This window comes from Vanessa cardui, chromosome 10 (genome assembly GCF_905220365.1).
Source record: "Vanessa cardui chromosome 10, ilVanCard2.1, whole genome shotgun sequence".
Lineage (NCBI taxonomy): Eukaryota > Metazoa > Arthropoda > Insecta > Lepidoptera > Nymphalidae > Vanessa > Vanessa cardui.
This window is the reverse complement of record NC_061132.1, coordinates 2713269-2733930: the sequence shown is the minus strand read 5'-3', so window position 1 is coordinate 2733930 and position 20662 is coordinate 2713269. Positions and strand designations below refer to the sequence as shown.

At 34.4% G+C, this 20662-nt stretch overlaps 1 protein-coding gene and 1 pseudogene across 1 annotated transcript; both read left to right on the top strand.

Moving 5' to 3' along the window:
- The first annotated feature begins 513 nt into the window (after window positions 1-513).
- LOC124533051 lies at window positions 514-17735 on the top strand (annotated as a pseudogene).
- Window positions 17736-18210: 475 nt separating this feature from the next.
- LOC124533050 (trypsin, alkaline C-like) lies at window positions 18211-20446 on the top strand. The gene is made up of 4 exons (XM_047108220.1): window positions 18211-18253; window positions 18727-18946; window positions 19590-19701; window positions 20126-20446. Exons 1-4 carry the CDS (start codon window positions 18211-18213, stop codon window positions 20444-20446), a joined length of 696 nt encoding a protein of 231 aa, XP_046964176.1.
- The last annotated feature ends 216 nt before the right edge of the window (window positions 20447-20662 follow it).

Below are 20662 nucleotides of genomic sequence, written 5' to 3'. Positions count from 1 at the left end.
ATAAATATAATCATGTACACGCGTCTGCTTTTTGGATTATATTCGAAAGTCCACAAGTGTTTAGCCTTTACTGTTCTAGCTAAGATATATTGTCTTACTTTTGCAATAATTGTAACGTATTTCTGTGTGCAAATTTATTTAATATTTGACGAAAAACATGTAAATATGCTCATTACCGTAAAACTTTTACCTTTCATTGTTACGATTTTAGTATCAGTTGTAACCGACGGCGAATATTTCTTCGATTATTTGGACGTTATAGAAAAAATACATAACTCAGCGTTTGTTGAAGAAGAAGGTTTTAAAGTTCTCTTTTCTTTTGCCATATTCATATTTGTTACTTTATTTCGTGTTCTACGAATAGCATTAGTATCACTGACTTTTGCAATACCTTTTGTCAGCAAATTGTTTGTGTTCTATGTACTGATGTTGACGTCAGTAAATTTAGGTAATATCACCGAGATCTTAATGTTCGAAATATTGTGAATTCGTCTGAGATTATCAAGGAGAACAATGGATAGTTTTTCTCGTGTATCACACAGCGGCAATGAAGAACACGATACGATGCTTGCCACGACTCTAACTGATCATTTGAGCGCTTATAAAAACATATTAGATAACAACAAGAAAATTGGCCACGCGACGAAGCTCTTGGTAAGGATATTGCGATAACTCTTGCAGGCATGTGTATGGTGTTCTGCTCTTAATTTCTCTATGTAATAGGTATATTTATAGTAATTAATTGTTTAAAGTTATTTTCGTGTTTCAGATGGTGTTCAACTTGCCGTTTTATTTTTCAGTTTTGCTACTTTTTATCGATTTTATAAGTCATAATACATCAGAATTGCATGTAAGTATGACAGTAACTATATTTTATACATTACATGGCTAAATAAAAGATATTTTGGCTTGAGACACGTTATTCATAGCCAGAATAATACATAAAAATGTAAATATTTATTAAAAACAACATGAAGTATTTTTTTACAGGGAAACATTAATATGATGTCGGAATTTTTTGTTAATATATTTCTGTCTTTACTTCCGGCTTTGTTTGGAGAGTTGGCCAGCGCAGAAGCAGAAAAGATAAAATATAATTTGGCGAAACAACTCAGAATATGCAACAGTAAGTATATGAGATATTCACATCACATCACATCACATCATCAGCCCGTTTTTGTTCACTGCTGGATATAGGCCTCTCCAAGCGCACGCCACTGTGGTCTTTCTCCGGCTACTCGCATCCAGCTCCTATGAATATGAGATATTATTTGTTATTTATTAAGTAATTAGGTCTTGGCTGTTGCTCATGTAAAATATGGTTATAAATATATTAATTTAAGACCTATTTGTAATGAACGCTGGTGGTTTATTCATTTCCATTTTAAAAATTTGACCTCGTGCTTTGTTATTTGACTTCAAGCACAAACTGTACTCTTTTGAAATTAAAAGTGACACAGTACACTGTTTCTCATATATCCCTCCATCACCAAATGATATCTGTAGCCCCTGTGTCATTACTGACACGACAATTTTCTAACTTAAAAAAAATCGAACCTCAAGCATACTAATATACGAAATTTCGACCTCTATTTCAACCCTTCGTGGTGGTATATCCAAAAACGCTTAAATGAGTATCTATTCATTTCTTACCAACTTCCCAAAACTATAGTTAGATGTTTCTGACTTCAAAAATGGCGGACTTCCAGATTAACCTATATACGAAACTCTTATTTCCCCCATTATGGCTATATTTTGTGCTTTATTAATTGACGAAAGGCGTAAACTGTACTCTTTTGAATTTAAAATATATTCTGAAGGTATCAAAGATATTTGTTGGATTTACACTGTTTCTCATCCATCCATCTATTAACCAGTGATAACTCTGTGACACGATGGAGTGCCGTAACTTTTATTCTGGTAATGTTGCATAATTTTGGAGGTCTTAAATTCCTCAGTAATATTATTGACAAGACAATCTTATAACTTAAAAAATGACCTCAAGACTAACTTATATCCGAAATTTCAACTTCTATTTCAACCCTTGGTGGTAGAATATCCAAAAATGCTTAAATATCCACTAATTTCTAACCAGTACCCCAAATTTTTAGTTTATTACAGTTACTCATTTTTAATCAGTATCCCGAAAGTAAAATTTCATATTTTTACGCAATATAAATTTCTGGGGATGTAAGGGGGCGCAAACTACACCTCAGTGCCCCAAGCCAACCTCACTTGCCCGTGGCGCATCCTGCCGACCAGCAAACGAGGCTCTGGCGACTGACTGATGGCGGTATTACCGTCAACAAAATAGGCATAGCTAAATACCACAGGCCGGTGACAGGCAGCAGCTTCACCGGTGCGACAAGCTACGTTCTGCGATCGCCAACCCGCCTGCCCAGCGTGGCCATTATGGGCAATTCCTTCATCTGCAGCACACACGCAAGCCACGGCCCCCAGTTCCCGGCAGCCCCGCTATTCCTCGTCATGGCGACAATTCTAACGGCGGGACGGGAGTACTAAGAATCACCGGGCTACGGGAGGCCACCACAACCGACTGACCCTTGCGACGTACAACGAACGCACGCTACGGCTTCCCTCGCATCTAGCGCAACTTGAGGTAGAACTTGGAAAAATTTGGTGATACGTATTAGGGCTATGTGAAGTCCGGAGAGAGGGAGAGGACACCGTAACCCTCGAATCGGGCCACCTAATGTACTTCCGAGAGGGAAACCAACAGTCCCAAGGTGGCGTTTGGTTTCTGGTAAATAAGTCTCTAGCTGAAAACGTTGTGGAAATCTCAAGTGAGTCGAACAGGGTAGCGTATCTCATTATAAAGCTCACCGAGAGGTACATCCTCAGGGTGGTGCAAGCGTACGCACCGACCTCGACACACTCGGACGATGAAGTGGAAGAATTATTCGATAACATATCTAGGGTCCTCCACTTCACCAAGAAAACCTACTACAACGTTGTCATGGGTGACTTTAACGCTAAAGTGGAAGTACAGAATTGCAGCGAATCGGTAGTAGAACCTCATGGATTTGGAAGCAGGAATCGTAGGGGGCAAATGCTTGTCAACTTCCTCGAACGGGAGAGGCTTTTCTTGATGAACTCCTTCTAAGGAAGTGGACGTGGCCCTGACACTATGACAAGAAATGAGATCGACTTCATAATGACGGACAAGAGGCATATATTCAGAGACGTCTCAGTGATTAACAGGTTCAACACCGGTAGTTATCACCGACTTCTCCGAGGCTCTCTGAATATCAATTTTAAAAAAAAATTTTTTTTTCAAAAACTGTAGCAACTTCCTTTTGACTATTTACTACTTTACTATTATAATTCAGGCTCAATTCGGAATTGCAACTGCTAACTCTATCAGTTTCACAATTAATAATTTTCCAGGTCATTTTTATCTTGTCATGTGCATTCTTAATTTTATTTTTTATAGTTAAAGATTTCGCCAAAAAGCACACTTTTTAAATACTTTTGAATATTTTACATAATTGGCAAAAGTGGCACTATGATTATACGCCCTTTCATTGTAAAAGTCATACATTCGTTGCCTACTTTTATGAACTCCAATAGTCGCCCAATCATTGAATTTTAAAAAGTTTTTGTATTAACTGTTTTAGAAGTGAATATGGATTTAAAATTGTTTCTAATTAATTTGAATGAATTGTTATACAAGACATTGGGATTGTCACTAAAAGATAGGTGAGGGAGATTAGCCATAATATTACTTCTAAACTTCTCAATAAGACTTGTTGTCAAAGGAACAAACATTATCTTTTCAGAAGTACTTATTTTTTTAACATGAAAATTAAATAACGCTTGTTGTCCACAATGATCTGAACTGAAGTTATTAATAATAATTTTGTTTTGTGTGAAAAATGAAGATCCTATAGCTACATTAACACGCCATTTCTTTAAAAATCTGCCTGATGTCAGTATTAGCGAAATAGAGACTGCTCTTGGAAAGCTTAAAAATGGAAAAGTCCCTGGAGAGGACGGCGTTACCACAGAGTTATTAAAAGCGGGAGGTAAACCGGTACTTAGGAAATTTCGGACGCTTTTTAACTCTGTCTTCGAAGGGAGAACTCCGGAGGCATGGGATAGGAGTGTGGTCGTCCTGTTCTTCAAAAAGGGAGCCAAAACCCTGCTGAAGAACTATCTTCCCATATCCCTACTGAGCCACGTCTATAAGCTGTTTTCAAGAGTGATCACGAACCGTCTTGCGCGATGATTCTACGAACTCCAACCCCCGTAACACGCCGGGTTTCGGACCGGATACGGCACCATAGACCACATCCATACAGTACGGCAGATTATACAGAAGTCCCATGAGTATAATCGGACCCTGTGTCTTGCATTCGTGGACTACGAGAAGGCCTTTGACTCGGTTGAAATCTGGGCTGTTCTGGTGTCCCTGCAGCGTTGCCAAGTTGATTGGCGATACATCCAAGTGATGAGATGTCTCTACGAAGCTGCCATCATGTCCGTCCGAGTACAGAATCAGCAAACAAATACCATACCATTGCACCGAGGAGTGAGACAAGGGGACGTTATTTTCCCCAAATTGTTCACTAATGTAATGGAGAATATCTTCATGACGCTAAACTGGAATGAAACTAAAATAGATGAGACTCGTAGTTGGGCAACAACTCTGATTTCGGTGAAGGTAGACATTCTTAACAAACGCGTTAATCCACTCATAGGAAACCATGTGCACGGTGTATTCTTATACATAGCTGATGAAGTTATTCGTATTTACGAAGTTGTTCGAACCTTCGAAGATATTGGTCCAAGATTTTTATTTTTATTTAAAATATATTATTCTATTTCGCAGATATAAATAAAAAATAGTAATATTACAAATACGCTTTTACTTTCACACCGACTCCAAATATACCAATAACTATAACTACATTATATAATCGTAAATCGACTTTTAAGTAGTCTAATATTTTTCATTTCACTTAACTTAGGATGACTCTAAAAAATATGTTGAATACGCAATTATTTTTATTACTTTTTCGTGCAAATTCATTTGTTTTAAAATAGTGTTTTGTTTGAAGTCGGTTTTTCTTTTTGTTAAAATTTTTATTTATTTTTTGATTTTAAGTGAAGCTGATGTTGACTAAGTATTTTTTTTTAATATGGATAGATTAAGCGTTCCGTTTACATGAGTCAGAAACTACTTCGAGGACAATTTCAAAGAAAACTTGCGAATAAAGCAAAAATAGACTTTCGAAAATGCGGATTTAATACGTCACGCGGCGTAAACTACAAGGATCCCTCGAAAGAGCTGTAATCGAACTCAGCAAAAAAAACTTTGAAAAAGACCAACTATATTTCGTACATCATATGACATAACATCACATACACAAAATTTGATTAAAGATAGTAAGAAATTCTGCCCCATATCGCACCCTAACTGCGAGCCGTATAGGAGTTCCATCACTACATAGTATAAAACAAAGTCGCTTTCTCTGTCCCTATATCTTTAAATCTACGCAACGGATTTTGATGCGGTTTTTTTTTAAAAGATAGTGTGATTCAAGAGGAACGTTTGTGTATATAATAAATGAACAATATAGTAAAGAAACACTGATAATTTTTGAAGTTTGCGATGTGATGTCGTAAATAAACAAATTCTGTAGTATATTTAGTATCAGTATTGCAGCCGTGCGAAGCCGGGGTGGGCAGCTTGTTGATTATAATATTCGACTATGATAATTACATAAACATAACCACATTACGGAAGGTGACTCAAATATCCAAATAACCTATAAATAAAAGATTCTACCGAGTATCGCCAACGTGCTCCTCAGAATTGTTCCGTTCCCTTCCGTTCCATTACTTTGTCATGGATCCTGTGCTCAGAACCTTACCAAACTTTCACCAAAATACCCTTGAAGTATATATTTCATAATAAAAAAAGAATTATCAAAATTGGTTAACGTGATTTTCAGTTATTCACCTATTTGTCGCGCATATACATAATGCAAATTTAAGACTTATGTCGTTTTCATATGAATACCATCTTCGGAAAAAAATAAAAAAAAAATAGGACCCCACGGGAAGCACTACCTTTCAAACAAAAAAAAATTTATCAAAATCGGTCCACCCAGTAAAAAGATATGAGGTAACAAACATAAAAAAAAAAAAAAATACAGACGAATTGATAACCTCCTCCTTTTGGAAGTCGGTTGAAAATATACTAATACATATTTTCTTAAACTTATAACTACACTACACTACACTACACTATCATGTGCTGTTGCGCGTGGTGCAGGGTATCTTGCCACGAAATCTACGAAACACCACACCCGTTGGCCAAAAACTCTGCTGCATGACCAATGCGTGGTTTGGTGGAATACACAGGCAGCATTTCTATAAAATTAAAAACATACAGATTTCCTTCACCGCTGAGCTCGAGATGAATTATAAACACAAATTAAGAACATGAATATTCAGCGGTGCTTGGGGGTTTGAATCCGCAATCATCGGTTATGATGCCCGCGTTCTAACCTCTGGGTCATCTCGGCTCATCATAATGAGGGAATGATGTGTGTATCACAACATAGTGAACAAGTGCGATACCCTTATGCACTATGATTGAACCAATGTATGTTATTTATCAATATAGGTGCAATTTAAATACATAGAAGACTTTTAATTCACTATGAAATTTCAACTTGAATGAAAAATAATGTTGGATACATTTTACCTTATCTTGTGTCCGATGACTGGGTTCCGTCCAAAGTAAGAGATTGCCAATTTGGTATATAAACCACAAAACTGTCAACGTTTCACTTTGTACAAATTTATATAGAGAGTCAACTGTAATCATGACGATTAGTACCGATTAATAAAAAAATTAAGTTAATACTTTTTTCGATTAGTAAATATGTCAAATTAAGATTGACCTAGGCTCCAGAGAGGCCGCAGAGTTATTTCTATGCCAAATATATTCAGTACTTATCTATCTCATTTGCCTAGTGCCTAGATATATGGCCAAAAGGCACACAAATGGTTATTGGCTATTTATGTAAATAAATTCTAAGGAACGTCCAGGAGTATCGAAGTTAGAAAACACTCGCATCCATTTGCTCCTGTATCTGACTTCTTTACGGTCGTGTCAGAACTATTGCCAAGGAATGGAAAGTGCATCTGTGTTAAAGCACACGCTTGAGTATTACAATATGTCGACTGTTGAGGCTCCTCTTGATAGGATGTGAATGAAATTAGTCGAGATGTCACCATCATCGTCATCATCATACACATTGTCTTAATATACTACATCCTTATTTCAGTAGTGTCCAGCATAACGAGCACATCTTATAAGTATACCTGATAAAGTGACCGCCGATGCCACAACATAAAGGCCGTTCATCATGTCACAAATGGTGTAAGCAAGTATGAGCAACACGATAGTCCCTTCTTCTTTGTTTATCTCTATAATTGTATTGCATATCAACAGGTATGCGTGAAAGAGACGGCGAGTCTTTGTATGTGCGGGTGTCGCATTAATGGGCTTCGATCCATCTTAAAAAAATAGAGAAGAGTTAGATACGGAGTATGTCGAAGCAGACAAAAAATTAATAAAATGAATATTAAATTTTACATACTTCACGATGCGGCTCTTAAACCTTTAATGTATTTATTAGGACATGAAAGTGCAACTACTGTTTTCGAAAACATACAAAAATTAAATTTTATACACTATTTTTAGGTAGACGAACAAATGGGCCAACTTATAACAATTGGTCACCAGCGCCCATTGAAATTGATCGTATAAGAAATTTTCGACGTTTCTTAAATAGCCAATACGCCAACTTAAGGAGCTATGATGTTATTTCTCTTGTACTCAAAGCTAGACTGGCTCACATACCTTCCAAATTGCAAAGCAGCAACAATAAGTACTCAAACAGGCTGACACAAAGCTATACCAGTAGTATACTATACTATAATTAGTAGGCAAATATTATTATAATATTATAAATGTAAAGAATTTATATTTTTGAACATGTGTACGTTAATGTATACCAATAATATAACTTAATTGCATAATTATGATTATACTAACTCAATAATTTCAGCTTCAAATTCAAATCGATCAATTGGTTATTGATGAGCTCCAGTGATTCGTTCAGCAAAGATATGATCAAAAAGAAATACATATGTATTAATAGTCGGATTGTACACTTTATATAAAAGCATAATGTAAATGGTAGTGTTATTACTGTAACAAATAATTTTATTAGTAACAAGCTGTGCCCGCGACCAAACGCGATTGAATTTAACAAAAAAAATATTATTGTAGCCTTAGTATATTCCTTGTTATATCAATTATCTGCCAGTGAAAGTCCCGTCATAATCGTCCAGCCGTTCCAGAGATTAGCCGCAACAAACAGACAGACAAAAAATGTAAAGGATGTTATTTAGGTATATAAACCGTGTATACATACATACAGATACTCCAATTTTATTATATGTTTAGATGTATGAAGCCAAGCTGATTTAGTACGAGTAGTGTGGGTCGCGGTTCCTCTTGCGAATTAAGTTTATCGGTTGTGGCGATTCTAAGAAAAACTTCGGCTGAGACAATTGCATTCAATTCGAGTCGACGGGACTTCTTTGGTCTTTCTTGTTTGTTTTTTTCATCAGACAGTTTCTGCTATTTGAATTGAAGTAGGAATAAATATGAACAAATACTAGATTTACGTATTAATTCAGCTATATCGTGCACTATTAAGAGGTTATGATTGATATATCTTTATTTATAATACAACACTGTTACAGTTAACTATTTATTTCTACTTTAATTTTATTTCCGAAATTCCGAGAAAAGTTGCGTCGACGTCAAAACGTATTTTTTTCACAAATCCATAGTGAATATCATGGACAGATCAAGCTCTCAATTTTTTATCTGACTCTTCTTCTATTATGGCTCGCAAGCATTTAGTCCTGTATCTGACCTCTTTACGGTCGTGTCAGAATTGCGGTAATTTTGCCAGTGCATCTGTGTTAATGCACACACTTGAGTATTACAATATGTCGGCTGTTGAGGCCTGTCTCCTCTTGATTGGCTATAATTGAAATCAGTCGAGATGTCACCATCATCGTCGTCACCATAAACATTGTCTTAATATACTACATCCTTACCCATCCATACCCGAGAACACATTAACATTATTTGTACTTTCATTTACAATAAATTAACAAACATTTTGTTGCCTGTTTGAGACGTGACTGATTACTGACCATTCGAACCAAGAGCGAGTTTGTGGAATCCACATGGTATCTAAATATACCAGTGCACGTAGCCATTGATCAGATTTGATGACGTGTATACTTACAATCTAGTTCATCTTTCAAAATTTTAATGACGCAATCGCTCATGTCGTATATAGCGAATGATGTTAATACTGTGAAGAAACAGTACATAATTATTTTGCACTTCTTTAAATTTAAATTAAGAAAGTCGTGCGAAATGTTTTTATTGACCTGAAAGAAAATAAAATACTTTAAAACGTTTTTTTATAGTTCAGATAGATTAATGAGTAAAGGCTGATGGTAAGTGGTCTGTCCATAGGGCTGCAAGAGATACCACTCATTCCTAAAGCGCCGATGCGAGCTACGATGTTACGCCTCTTGTGTCAGTACTTCTGTACAGAATGTAGTTTATAGTTCAGATAGATTAATGAGTAAAGGCTGATGGTAAGTGGTCTGTCCATAGGGCTGCAAGAGATACCACTCATTCCTAAAGCGCCGATGCGAGCTACGATGTTACGCCTCTTGTGTCAGTACTTCTGTACAGAATGTAGTTTCCAAGCTGGTGGTCGCTTTAAAGGGTCTAGCTGACTTATTTTAAGGAAATTGCACTAGCGTCTTTGGATATAGTTTAACCTTTTAAATATTCCGTCTACGGAGATATGGGGGTAACAGCCATAAGCTTTCGACTTTGTTCTAACACAACCAAATGCAAACTTTTGTTTTTATAATATGACGCAGTAGATTCTAAGGTAATTGTATAATACTTTTGGTTGGTGTATCTCCAGTAAAATATAAAAAATATAAAAAACCAGCTTCAATTTTTCAAATTCAGTAATTCTTCTTGTTTATTATTGTTTTGTTTTTTTTTTTTTTTTGATATGGCAAACTTACAATGATTAAATCACAGTTATAAAAAACTTACCATCTCGATGTTATGTATATACTTTATAAATCTTTTCATCCTATTCCTCATATTGAATACTGCGACTATCACTAATGCGTTCGATAGTATTAAATCAACTTTGAAGAATAAATCTGATAAACCCAGTAGCGTGCGAATACTTCGTTTTGTATCGTCAAGGTAGTAATCGTGTGCATAAGAAATTACTGATACTAGTACTGAAAACAAAGGCACACTTCACTTTTTGTCGATAACGTTGGGGCGGCATGAGCCGAGATATCCCAGTAGTTAGAAAGCGTGCATCTTAACCGATGATTACGACTTCAAACCCAGGCAAGCACCACTGATTGTAGATGTGCTCAATTTGTTTATAATTCATCTCGTGCTCGGCGGTAAAAGAAAACTTCGTGAGGATACCTGCATGTGTCTAATTTCATATAAATACTGCCACATGTGTATTACACACGGGTATTACATGCGGATTGCATTGGAACAACGTAGTGTAATATGTTCCAAACTTTCTCCTCAAAGGCAGAGGAGGCTTTAGCCCAGCAGTGGGAAATTTACAGGTTATTGTTGTTGTTTTTGTAGGGCTGCTGGTGTTAAGCCCGCCTAAGTTTATAACCAATGATTAGGTATTCTACTGACAAGCAGCAATTTGACTGAGCCAGCATAACTACAAGGGATATATCATATCAGCTCCCAAAGTACTTATGTGGTTTTGCTACTAATGGCTTATATTTCTCTGTCTTGAGCATGAAAGTGGAAACGTGTATGGAGATAGAGGGAGCGGACGACACATGAAACGATAGATGGATTGATTGAAAGACGATAAAGCTGGTAAGAATATTGAATGTCAGATCACGTCAGATAGGGAAGAATGGAAGAAGAAGATGTGTTGCACCGACCCCAAGTAAATTTCGATAAGGGCAGGATGATGATGATAACGATGGTTCATACTTCTTACATAGTCGATGTTATCGGCAGTGTTAACAACATCCCATCAGATATCTTTGCATGTCCGTCACCCTAACTAGGCAATATTTTTTTTACAGAATTACAGATTTTAACGTAAAACATCAGAGCACTCAACAACAATATTACTAATCTGATAAAATACTGAACGAATTCATATTGCCTTCGACCAACGATAATTAAGATTTAAGTCAGTTAATCAAACTTTAACCCAAAATAATATTTTAAATAAATTTTTAACATTTAAATTGTGCAAAATTATAACTTTTGTAATTACTATTGTGCAAAATCACAGGATATCATAAGCTATAGAAGGTAAAACTTACGTATGCAAACGAGATATATGTACAGGTGAAACACGCAACAGGGGCACACAGACACTCTGTTCTTCTTGTTGAGTGGTACGAAGCGTAAATGAGCAACACCGATTATTCTTGAAATGCGCAGCACTAACGCTAGTGGGCCATATACTGTACACGACACTGATTCAGTACCAAACAGCTCTAAAATTATAAAAAAATTACGATTCGTGATATTGTTAATGGTCTTATTCTTTTTGTATTCCATTTTTAAATCAGATAAAATATTTTTGTCTTCGATACTTAAACTATCAATGATGTTCTTTTGTTTTTTGTGATATGTGAAAATTTTAAACAAATCTGGGGGCACGGCAGTGCCCCCACCAAGTCGAGCAAAAAAGCAGCACGGCCGTACCATCCTTTTCTCGAAGCAATTCAGGCCATTTTCGACCCCCTGTAACTTCGTTGTGGATAAAACTAGAAGACTGAATTTTCAGTAGCCATGCAAGCATTGTAAAGACACGGTATATTTCAAATTTCATTCAATTTGAACCAGTAGTTTAAGAATTATAACGGGTCAAAGTTTCTTAATTTTGTCACTCACTCACTGACTGACTCACCGATCATCAAAATTCTAAGGCACTTCTAGCAGACCAACAAGCTTCAAATTTAGAATATAAGTAGTGTTTGGTGAATGAACCAAGGAAAAACTAAAATAATTAACAAAATGATAAAATTAAAAAAAAAAGTTACAAATACAAAGGAAGATTATTTATTATATTATTATAATAACAATATAATAAATTTAATATATCAATAAGCTTTCGAAAATGTTTGTTAATTGTGTAACTACGTTCTCAACTACTGCACACATATCATTACAAGACCAGACTAAACTATGACCATGTTTCTTTACATTTCCAAAGACCGCTTTTCCTGTATTTATTTATTATTTTATAATATTATTAAATATTTGGATATAATATATTATTATTTTTAATAATAAAATTAATATTATTAATAATAGTATATATTATTAATAATAATATACATATTAATATTTTAGTGTATTAATTACATAAAATAAGGATATCGGTTCTGCAGTATTCACATCCGGTCAAGCTTACGTGGCACTTTCGAGAGTTACAAGTCTGGGCGGTTTACATCTAATCAACATCGACTTTGGAAGTGTTAAAGCGCAGGAATCCTCAATTTGTGAATACAACAGACTAAGAAGCATTTACCGTCCAGATTTTTCAAAAATTTTAACATCAATGCCTCCCAGAAAAACACATAGAGACAGGGAGTGGGCTCTTAGAAAAACTCTAGCTGAAGCTCAAGAAGTAGTACCGGAAAAGAGAAAACGGAAGGCTACCTACAAAAATAACAAAAGTTAATAAGTCAGAGAGAGGGCTTTAAGAAAATTCGTTGCTGGTAGATATAAGTAGAAGGTACCGAAAAGAAAAAAAGTAGAACTGTCTACAAAATACAAAAAGAAATGAGATCCCATCAAAAACAATACTTGTCAAAAAAACCAAGTCTCGCAACTCAGTTGTCCTGCGGTAAAAAGTTGTGAGATCCATGTAATACCAAGTCTTATCCATGTAATACTTAAGCGACTTCCTGTCTTAATACGTCCACTCCCTAAGACCATGATCGTGGTCCATATATTGACTTGGTCATCGCACTAAATAATTTAATTAACACGTGTTTTCATGCGATGTCCGATGGATCTCACAACTTTTTACCGCAGGACAACTGAGTTGCGAGACTTGGTTTTTTTGACAAGTATTGTTTTTGATGGGATATAGTTATTTGTTGTTACTCCATAATAGTCTTAAATGTTATTAATTGAACTTAAAAACAACAGTGAATTTCATATTAAAACATATATGCATACCCTTCTCTTCTCCTATTCGGTTCCTCTTATTTCTTATATAAATCATGTTTTCCACTTTTTATGAATCCTTCTTCGTCTGGCTTCTGATAGGCAATACTTGAGACTTTTCGCAAACTTGACTAGTTTGTGATTAGTTATCTCTGCAAAATATGTCCCTCACTAGTTCCCAGTAATCAAATATCTTCTTTTAATGACATTAGATGTCACAGCCGTAAATATCGAGCTTTATCCTCATTGTGTCCTGGGTGTTACCACAAGCAAAGCAGCTAAAGGTAAAGCAACATAATTCCAACTTTATAATATAGCAGATATAAATATACGTCTATGATTAATATTAAGTTCAAACATTTTGAAATTTGCTCACTTACTTTTAAGATTCTAGATTTCAAATTTAAGATTTTAGATTCAGATTTAAAGTTTAAGAATTAATAACAGGTGTGTATCCCCGTGCCATAGTTCTGAGTGACTTAAATGTTAAATTCACTAAAGGTTCAATATTATCAACATGGCCGACTAGCAGAGGGCGATCGACTAATGTATACCTAAGTTATTTAATTTCTATGTATTTCGAGCTGAACACATTTATAACATGCGTCATACTCGTATTACTGTTAAACGACATAACGTAATACACGAACTAATTACGTATGTATATGTTGACGTGAGTGGTTTTATTCTTACTTTTTAACTATCACGTTCTATTTAACCGACTATCTTGAAACTTTGCATACACGGTGCCTAGACTACATAAAACGATATAGGGTACCATCCAAAAACCCCTACTTACAAAGCAACGAAGTTGTCTAGCGGAAATTAGTATATAATATTTTAGAAAAGCTCCTCTAAACAAAACAAAAATACACCAAATCTTCAAAATAAATTTATTACAAAATATTAAAACCAATTATAACAAACTGAAATTCGTAATGTTCATTAATAAATTATTATTATTTATTTTACGATTTTATCACTACACCTGTTCTGCTGCGTCCTGTTCGTTTAAATGTCAAATCAATGATAAAAGACAGAGAGAAATCATTGTTTACTTAAACAACGACTACAAGTAAGGCCGTGTCGAGATTTTAATCACAGTTACTTAACAATGTATTCGAAATTGATTGATTTTATTATTGTAACAAATTATTATGTGACGTCTATGATTTTTTTTTATATAAATTTTTTATTTGTTCGACTATTGATATCGATCGTTACAATTTCAATGTTTGCCAAAAAATGACGATTTTTTTTTTTCGAGAATTAAGACTTCTTTTTATATTTGAAAGTCAAAACTCTCGCTTAAAATTTAATGGCCATTTATTAATTGTACAAAAACACTACACCAAACAATTCTGTGATGTAATTGTACGATGAGTAAACCATATACGAACCGAACAATAAAAATAATGCCTCCGAAAATAGAAATGAATCTAAAAATTGTCAATACGTTAATATTAATAAATACCTCTGCGAGTTGTAATTATAGACTTATGAGAATCTTAGAACTGTCTCATCAAAATCCTGTCAGTAAAGTAAATATTATCTTTATCTTCGGACATAGTATCATATTTATATCGATTATGATTGAGTCAGTATAATCCTTAAGATTTTGGATTTTATTCAAACTATGTTGATAACAATATATAATTTCATATTTTATCTTTGTATGTCATCAAATGATACACCAAAAAATCGAATTACTTCAATTATAAAAATCTTATTGTTTATGAAAACACAATTGCTTTATTTTCAACCGACTTCAAAAAGGAGGTAACAATTCGTCTGTATTTTTTTTTATGTTTACTTCATAACTTTTTACTGGGAGGACCAATTTTGTTTTTTTTTTTTTGTTTAATAGGTAGTGCTTCCCGTGAGGTCCTATTTTAATTTTATCCTGTTTCGATGATGATATTCCTATGAAAACGATATAAGTCTTAAATTTACATTATGTATGTGCGCGATAAAAAAATAGGTGAAAAACTCAAAATTGCGCCAACCAATTTTGTTGATTCTGTTTTTATTATAAAGAATATACTTCAAAGGTAGTTTGGTGAAAGTTTGGTAAGCTTCTGATCATAGGATCTAGTACAAAGTAACGGAACGGAAGGGAACGGAACAATTCTGAGTAGCACGTTAGCGATACTCGGCCGAATCTTTTATTTATAGGTTACATAGATATTTGAGTCACCTTCCATAACGTGTTTATGTTACTGTAATTGTCATATTCGAATAATACAATAAACTAGCGACCCGAACCGGCTTCGCACGGCTGCAAGTACAGAATTTGTTTATTAACGACATCACATTGAAAACTTCTAAAAACCGCATCAAAATCCGTTGCGTAGTTTTAAAGATATAGGGACGGAGAAAGCGACTTTGTTTTATACTACGTAGTGATGGAACTCCTGAAAGGCTCACAGTTAGAAGCGATATGGGGCAGAATTTCGTACTGTCTTTAATCAAATTTTGTGTATATGGTGTTATGTCATATGACGTACGACATATACTAGTTCTTTGGCGAAGTTTTTTTAATGAGGTCGATACAGCTCTTTCGAGGGTGGTACCTTGTAGTTTATACCGCATGTACTAAAGCCGCATTTACGAAAGTATATTTTTGCTTTATTCGCAAGTTTCTTTTGAAATTGCCTTCGAAGTAGTTTCTGACTCATATAAATGGCACGCTTAATCTATCCATATTAAGAAAAAATAGTTGGTCTACATAAGCTTCACTTAAAATCAAAAAAAAATATATATATATATATAACAAAAAAAATCGACTTAAAAAAATATGCACTAAAAAGTAATAAAAATAATTGCGTATTCAACATTTTTTTAGAGTCCTCCTAAATAAAGTGAAATGAAAAATATTGGACGACTTAAAAGTTGATTTGGGGCAGAATTTCGATGAAATTAGACACATGAAGGTTTCCTCACGATGTTTTGCTTCACCGCCGAGCACGAGATGAATTATAAACACAAATTAAGCACATATACATAGTGGCGCTTGCCTGGGCTTGAACCCGAAATCATCGGTTAAAAGGCACGCGTTCTAACCATTGGGCCATATCAGCTCAGTAAATAGGAAAAATTAAACATCGATTATAATTAAGGTACATTTTGTTTATCTTGTTTTAAAACGAACTACAAGATATCATGCGCATCATTTGATATATTGTTTATATCTTTATTATCAATTAATCTTCTACTAAAATAATTATGTTGTCATTGAACATGTATTAGTAATTAAAAACCCCTACTATATAATTAGATAGTTCCTTCTTCTCTGTACATACATTAATGTTTACTTTTGTTTTTTAATCGAAAGCGGTGTCAGAGAGGAAACAATACAACATAAGATGCCCTTCACCGTCTCAGCATACAACTAACTAACTCTCAAAGTGACATTAAAAATGATTTCAAATCAGAGATCTTCACACATCAAAATTTCTTCGAGACATTACATCCGATATAAAAGCCCAGATTATACTTAAAAACTGTGTTTTTTTTTAAATTAATGTATAATCAAAATTAATTACATATCAATGTTTAATTATCATCAATGTTTTTTCATCAAATGCTTTATCGTTAAGATAACTACAAGAAGATTAAAGATAACTACAGACAATAATTATGATTGTAATACCTCATGATATCATGAGATCATTTTTTACAAACTACTAACGTTATTTAAGATTATTACCGGGAGAGCCAACCAACAACAGTCGATGACTAATTGTTATGTAAAACATTAATTGTCTTAAAGTTTCCCAAGATTTTAGAAGATGTCCGAAGATTTATTAGCATTATATTTAATATCAGATGTTCTTCCTTTAAACCACTCTTAAAACATTTTAAAATGGTTTTCAAATATAAATTATCCGAAGAGTGCTGTTGCTTTACTTGTATTATATAAGATTCGTTTAAAATTTAATTATCATTTGTAACTGCAGTATAAAATTGTAAATCGACTTTTAAGTAGTCTAATGTTTCTCATTTCATTTTACTTAGGAGAACTCTAAAAAATATTTTGATCATTGTTATTTCATCGGTATGTGTAGAGATAGATTTGAAGTAGGTAGATGCCTATGTATCTTCTTGCGTGGTTAATTCATAGATCGTACCGAATGTATTCATGAGTAGAAAAAGTAAATTGATTATTAAGTTGTAGAAGAAAACGCAGTTATTTTTTTACTTTTTAGTGTATATTCATTAGATGCAAAGAAGAGCTGCATTCCATCCTAATCCGTAGCCATATGGAACACACGACTGGCACCATAATCCCGACACGACAGAAATAACCAACGAGCCCAAGATAGGATCACATCCTAGTAAACGTCTGGATGAGAGTCAGTGGAAGTTCCAACAGAAAAAGGTATGATTTTCAACTTTCAGGACTCGCGTTGGCGAGAGGACTCCTTAAGTAAGATGTACCCTTTAGCCTAAAGTGATCAAGATAGGGGTATTTCTGTGACTATCATGGTTAGCGGTCAAGCCACTCATCATGGTGGACATTAAAATCGCCATGAAATGTAATACCTACGAATTGGATCATCTGCAGTACAGAATTTGCAATAAGTTTAATGTATTCAACCAATCGGTCAGTTACGTAGTTACCTCTATTTGACTCATAGAGGCAGGCAAGGGATCCTATATAACCCGACATGGCCTCTAAGAGCCCAGGAACCTTTTTAAAGGTTTCCACAGCACGGAAGAGTTTGAAAAAGAAAGGAAGCTAAATAAAAATAAAATTTAATTCAATAATAAGATTATCGTTCGCAGACAATGATAATGACGAAGATTATAGACGATATAAAAAGTCGCCGAATAAAAATTCAACAATTAAGTATTAAACAATGTACGTAATAACACTGTTAGCTCTCGTTACAGCCGCCATCGGTAAGTATTGTTACCCTAATCATTGTTTTCTTTTCAAATTGATTTTCAATAGTAGAACATAAGATCTATAAATGTATAAAATTATTACTCCAAATGTTAAGCATATAAAAGCTTATGTACAGTTAAAAGCATAAGATCTTACCCTATATACTAGTAGGAAATGAATATTAATTACTAGTAATTTTAATAGATTAAAACGTTCGTATTATTAATATTTTCTTTCGTTTTTCCCGTAAGGATGTTTAAGGTAATTTACAAAAAGGTAAGGTAAAATTAAAAACATTATTGGCTGCTTAAAATTCTTCAACAATCGTCTATATTAATATTATTAAAATAATAATTGTAATAGAATATATTTCATAAAAGTGCTTTATGATATCAGTACAATCAGAAAATCTAACTAGTGGAATACTATTTTAGTAAATTATTGATATCACATTACTATCACCATCTACTCATGTTTTGTTTTACAGCGGCACCAAACGCACTAGCTCCAAGTATCGTCGATGAATCAGCAACAGGCACACTCGAACCGCGCATTGTTGGAGGATCTGATGCTAACATAGAAGATTACCCTTTTATGGCTGTTATTTTAGTATCTAACGAAGACTACATTCAAATTCGTTTTCAACCCTTCTGCGGTGGATCTTTAATAACTACCAGAGCTGTCCTTACCGCAGCCCACTGTTTCCTGTAAGTCGTATGACATATAGCTGTTTTAATTAACTAGTAAACGCAATTATGAACAATTATGCTGGGAATATACATACATTTCATTAATTTATTATGAAAAGTACCTTATGAGCAAAAGATTAGTCTTGTTTGATTAAGATAGTCCTTCTTGAATCCCATTATTTCCTACTCTACGTTATAACGTAATAAGGTGTAATAATAAAACTAGTTATAACGGATTTGAATCGCATATATTAATCGCGAAAATTTAAGACAACATAACATTCAGACTTATTTCTCCAATTAAAAATCCTTGCTAACTATAAACTCTCGTTGGAAAACTTTTAAACGCGACTGACAAAATTGGCGTATATTGTAGCTGTGGTAACGATCGTCATAAAAAATAACGGTTTGGTTGTCCTAAATATATTGATATGATTGAAATCCAAAAATATTTAATCGAGTGGGTAGTCAAATGTTATAAGATTTTGTTACAACAAATCTTTTATTTTACAGCAACAACGTTCTTTCTACAAATCATTTCCGAGTGCGACTTGGCTCATCACTCAGTCGGTTTGGCGGTCAACGATACAGAGTCGAAAATTGGGTTAAGCATCCTGGTTACGCGTGGCCTGATCTATACCACGACATTGCTATACTGAAACTCGCCACCCCCGCTGTATTCCAACCGCGTTGCTCTTGCCCCAATTGCTGGACCCAACTACATCGTCCCAGATAACTCTACCGTCACCGCTACCGGATGGGGGGTACTTGAGGTATACACGTAACCTATTTATTTTTATACACAAGTAGTTTTTAAAACATAAAATTCCTATTATTTTTTTATGTGTACAGACCACTAAGTTGTGTTCATTGTAACATACCCTTAAAATTGGCGGAAATAATTCAAATAAATGGTAGTACGATCGTAAAAGTCACTATCACTCATATACACTGGCCAAGTTAGATCACCGCATACTTATACCTTATACGATTATACTATTATAGAATTGTTAAGTAATTTCTTACAGCGTATTCGTCATCAGTTTGAACAATATAAACGTACTATGTTTTTATATAATTTTAAAGCTATTTAATGATGATATACTCGTAATATTAAATCGATGGCAGATTTATTCGGTCTGAACATTTATTGGATCCTAAAATATATTAATACACCACACAATATTTCTTTCGCAGTACGGTGGTGAACCATCAGACATCCTTCAACAAGTCGATATAAAAAAAGTGAACCATGATATCTGCAGAGAAAATTACGCCGAACTGCAGTCTTTGCTTGGCGAACTTGAAGTTCCCAATGTAACATCAGAAATGGTATGCGCTGGCATTTTGGGCGTTGGTGGCAAAGACGCCTGCCAAGGTGACTCAGGAGGGCCTCTTCTCCACCAAGGCGTCATAATTGGAGTTACCTCTTGGGGACATCAATGTGCCCATCCGAAGCATCCCGGTGTCTATGTTAACGTACCTTCTTATACTAGTTGGATTGTTGATAATGCGTAAATGTGATAATGAGTATGATATAATGATGAATAAGTAAAATAGCAACAGTACTATTCGGAATTTGATTTTTAAAAAACCCTTTTAAAATTTTTGTGTGTACGTCTGAAAGTAAATGTAACAATTAAACTATCAAAAAAAAACATCCAACAACTTTAATAAAGTTAATGCCTGGCTATTATTTTAATAAATAACACAAATAAAATCACTAATGAAACG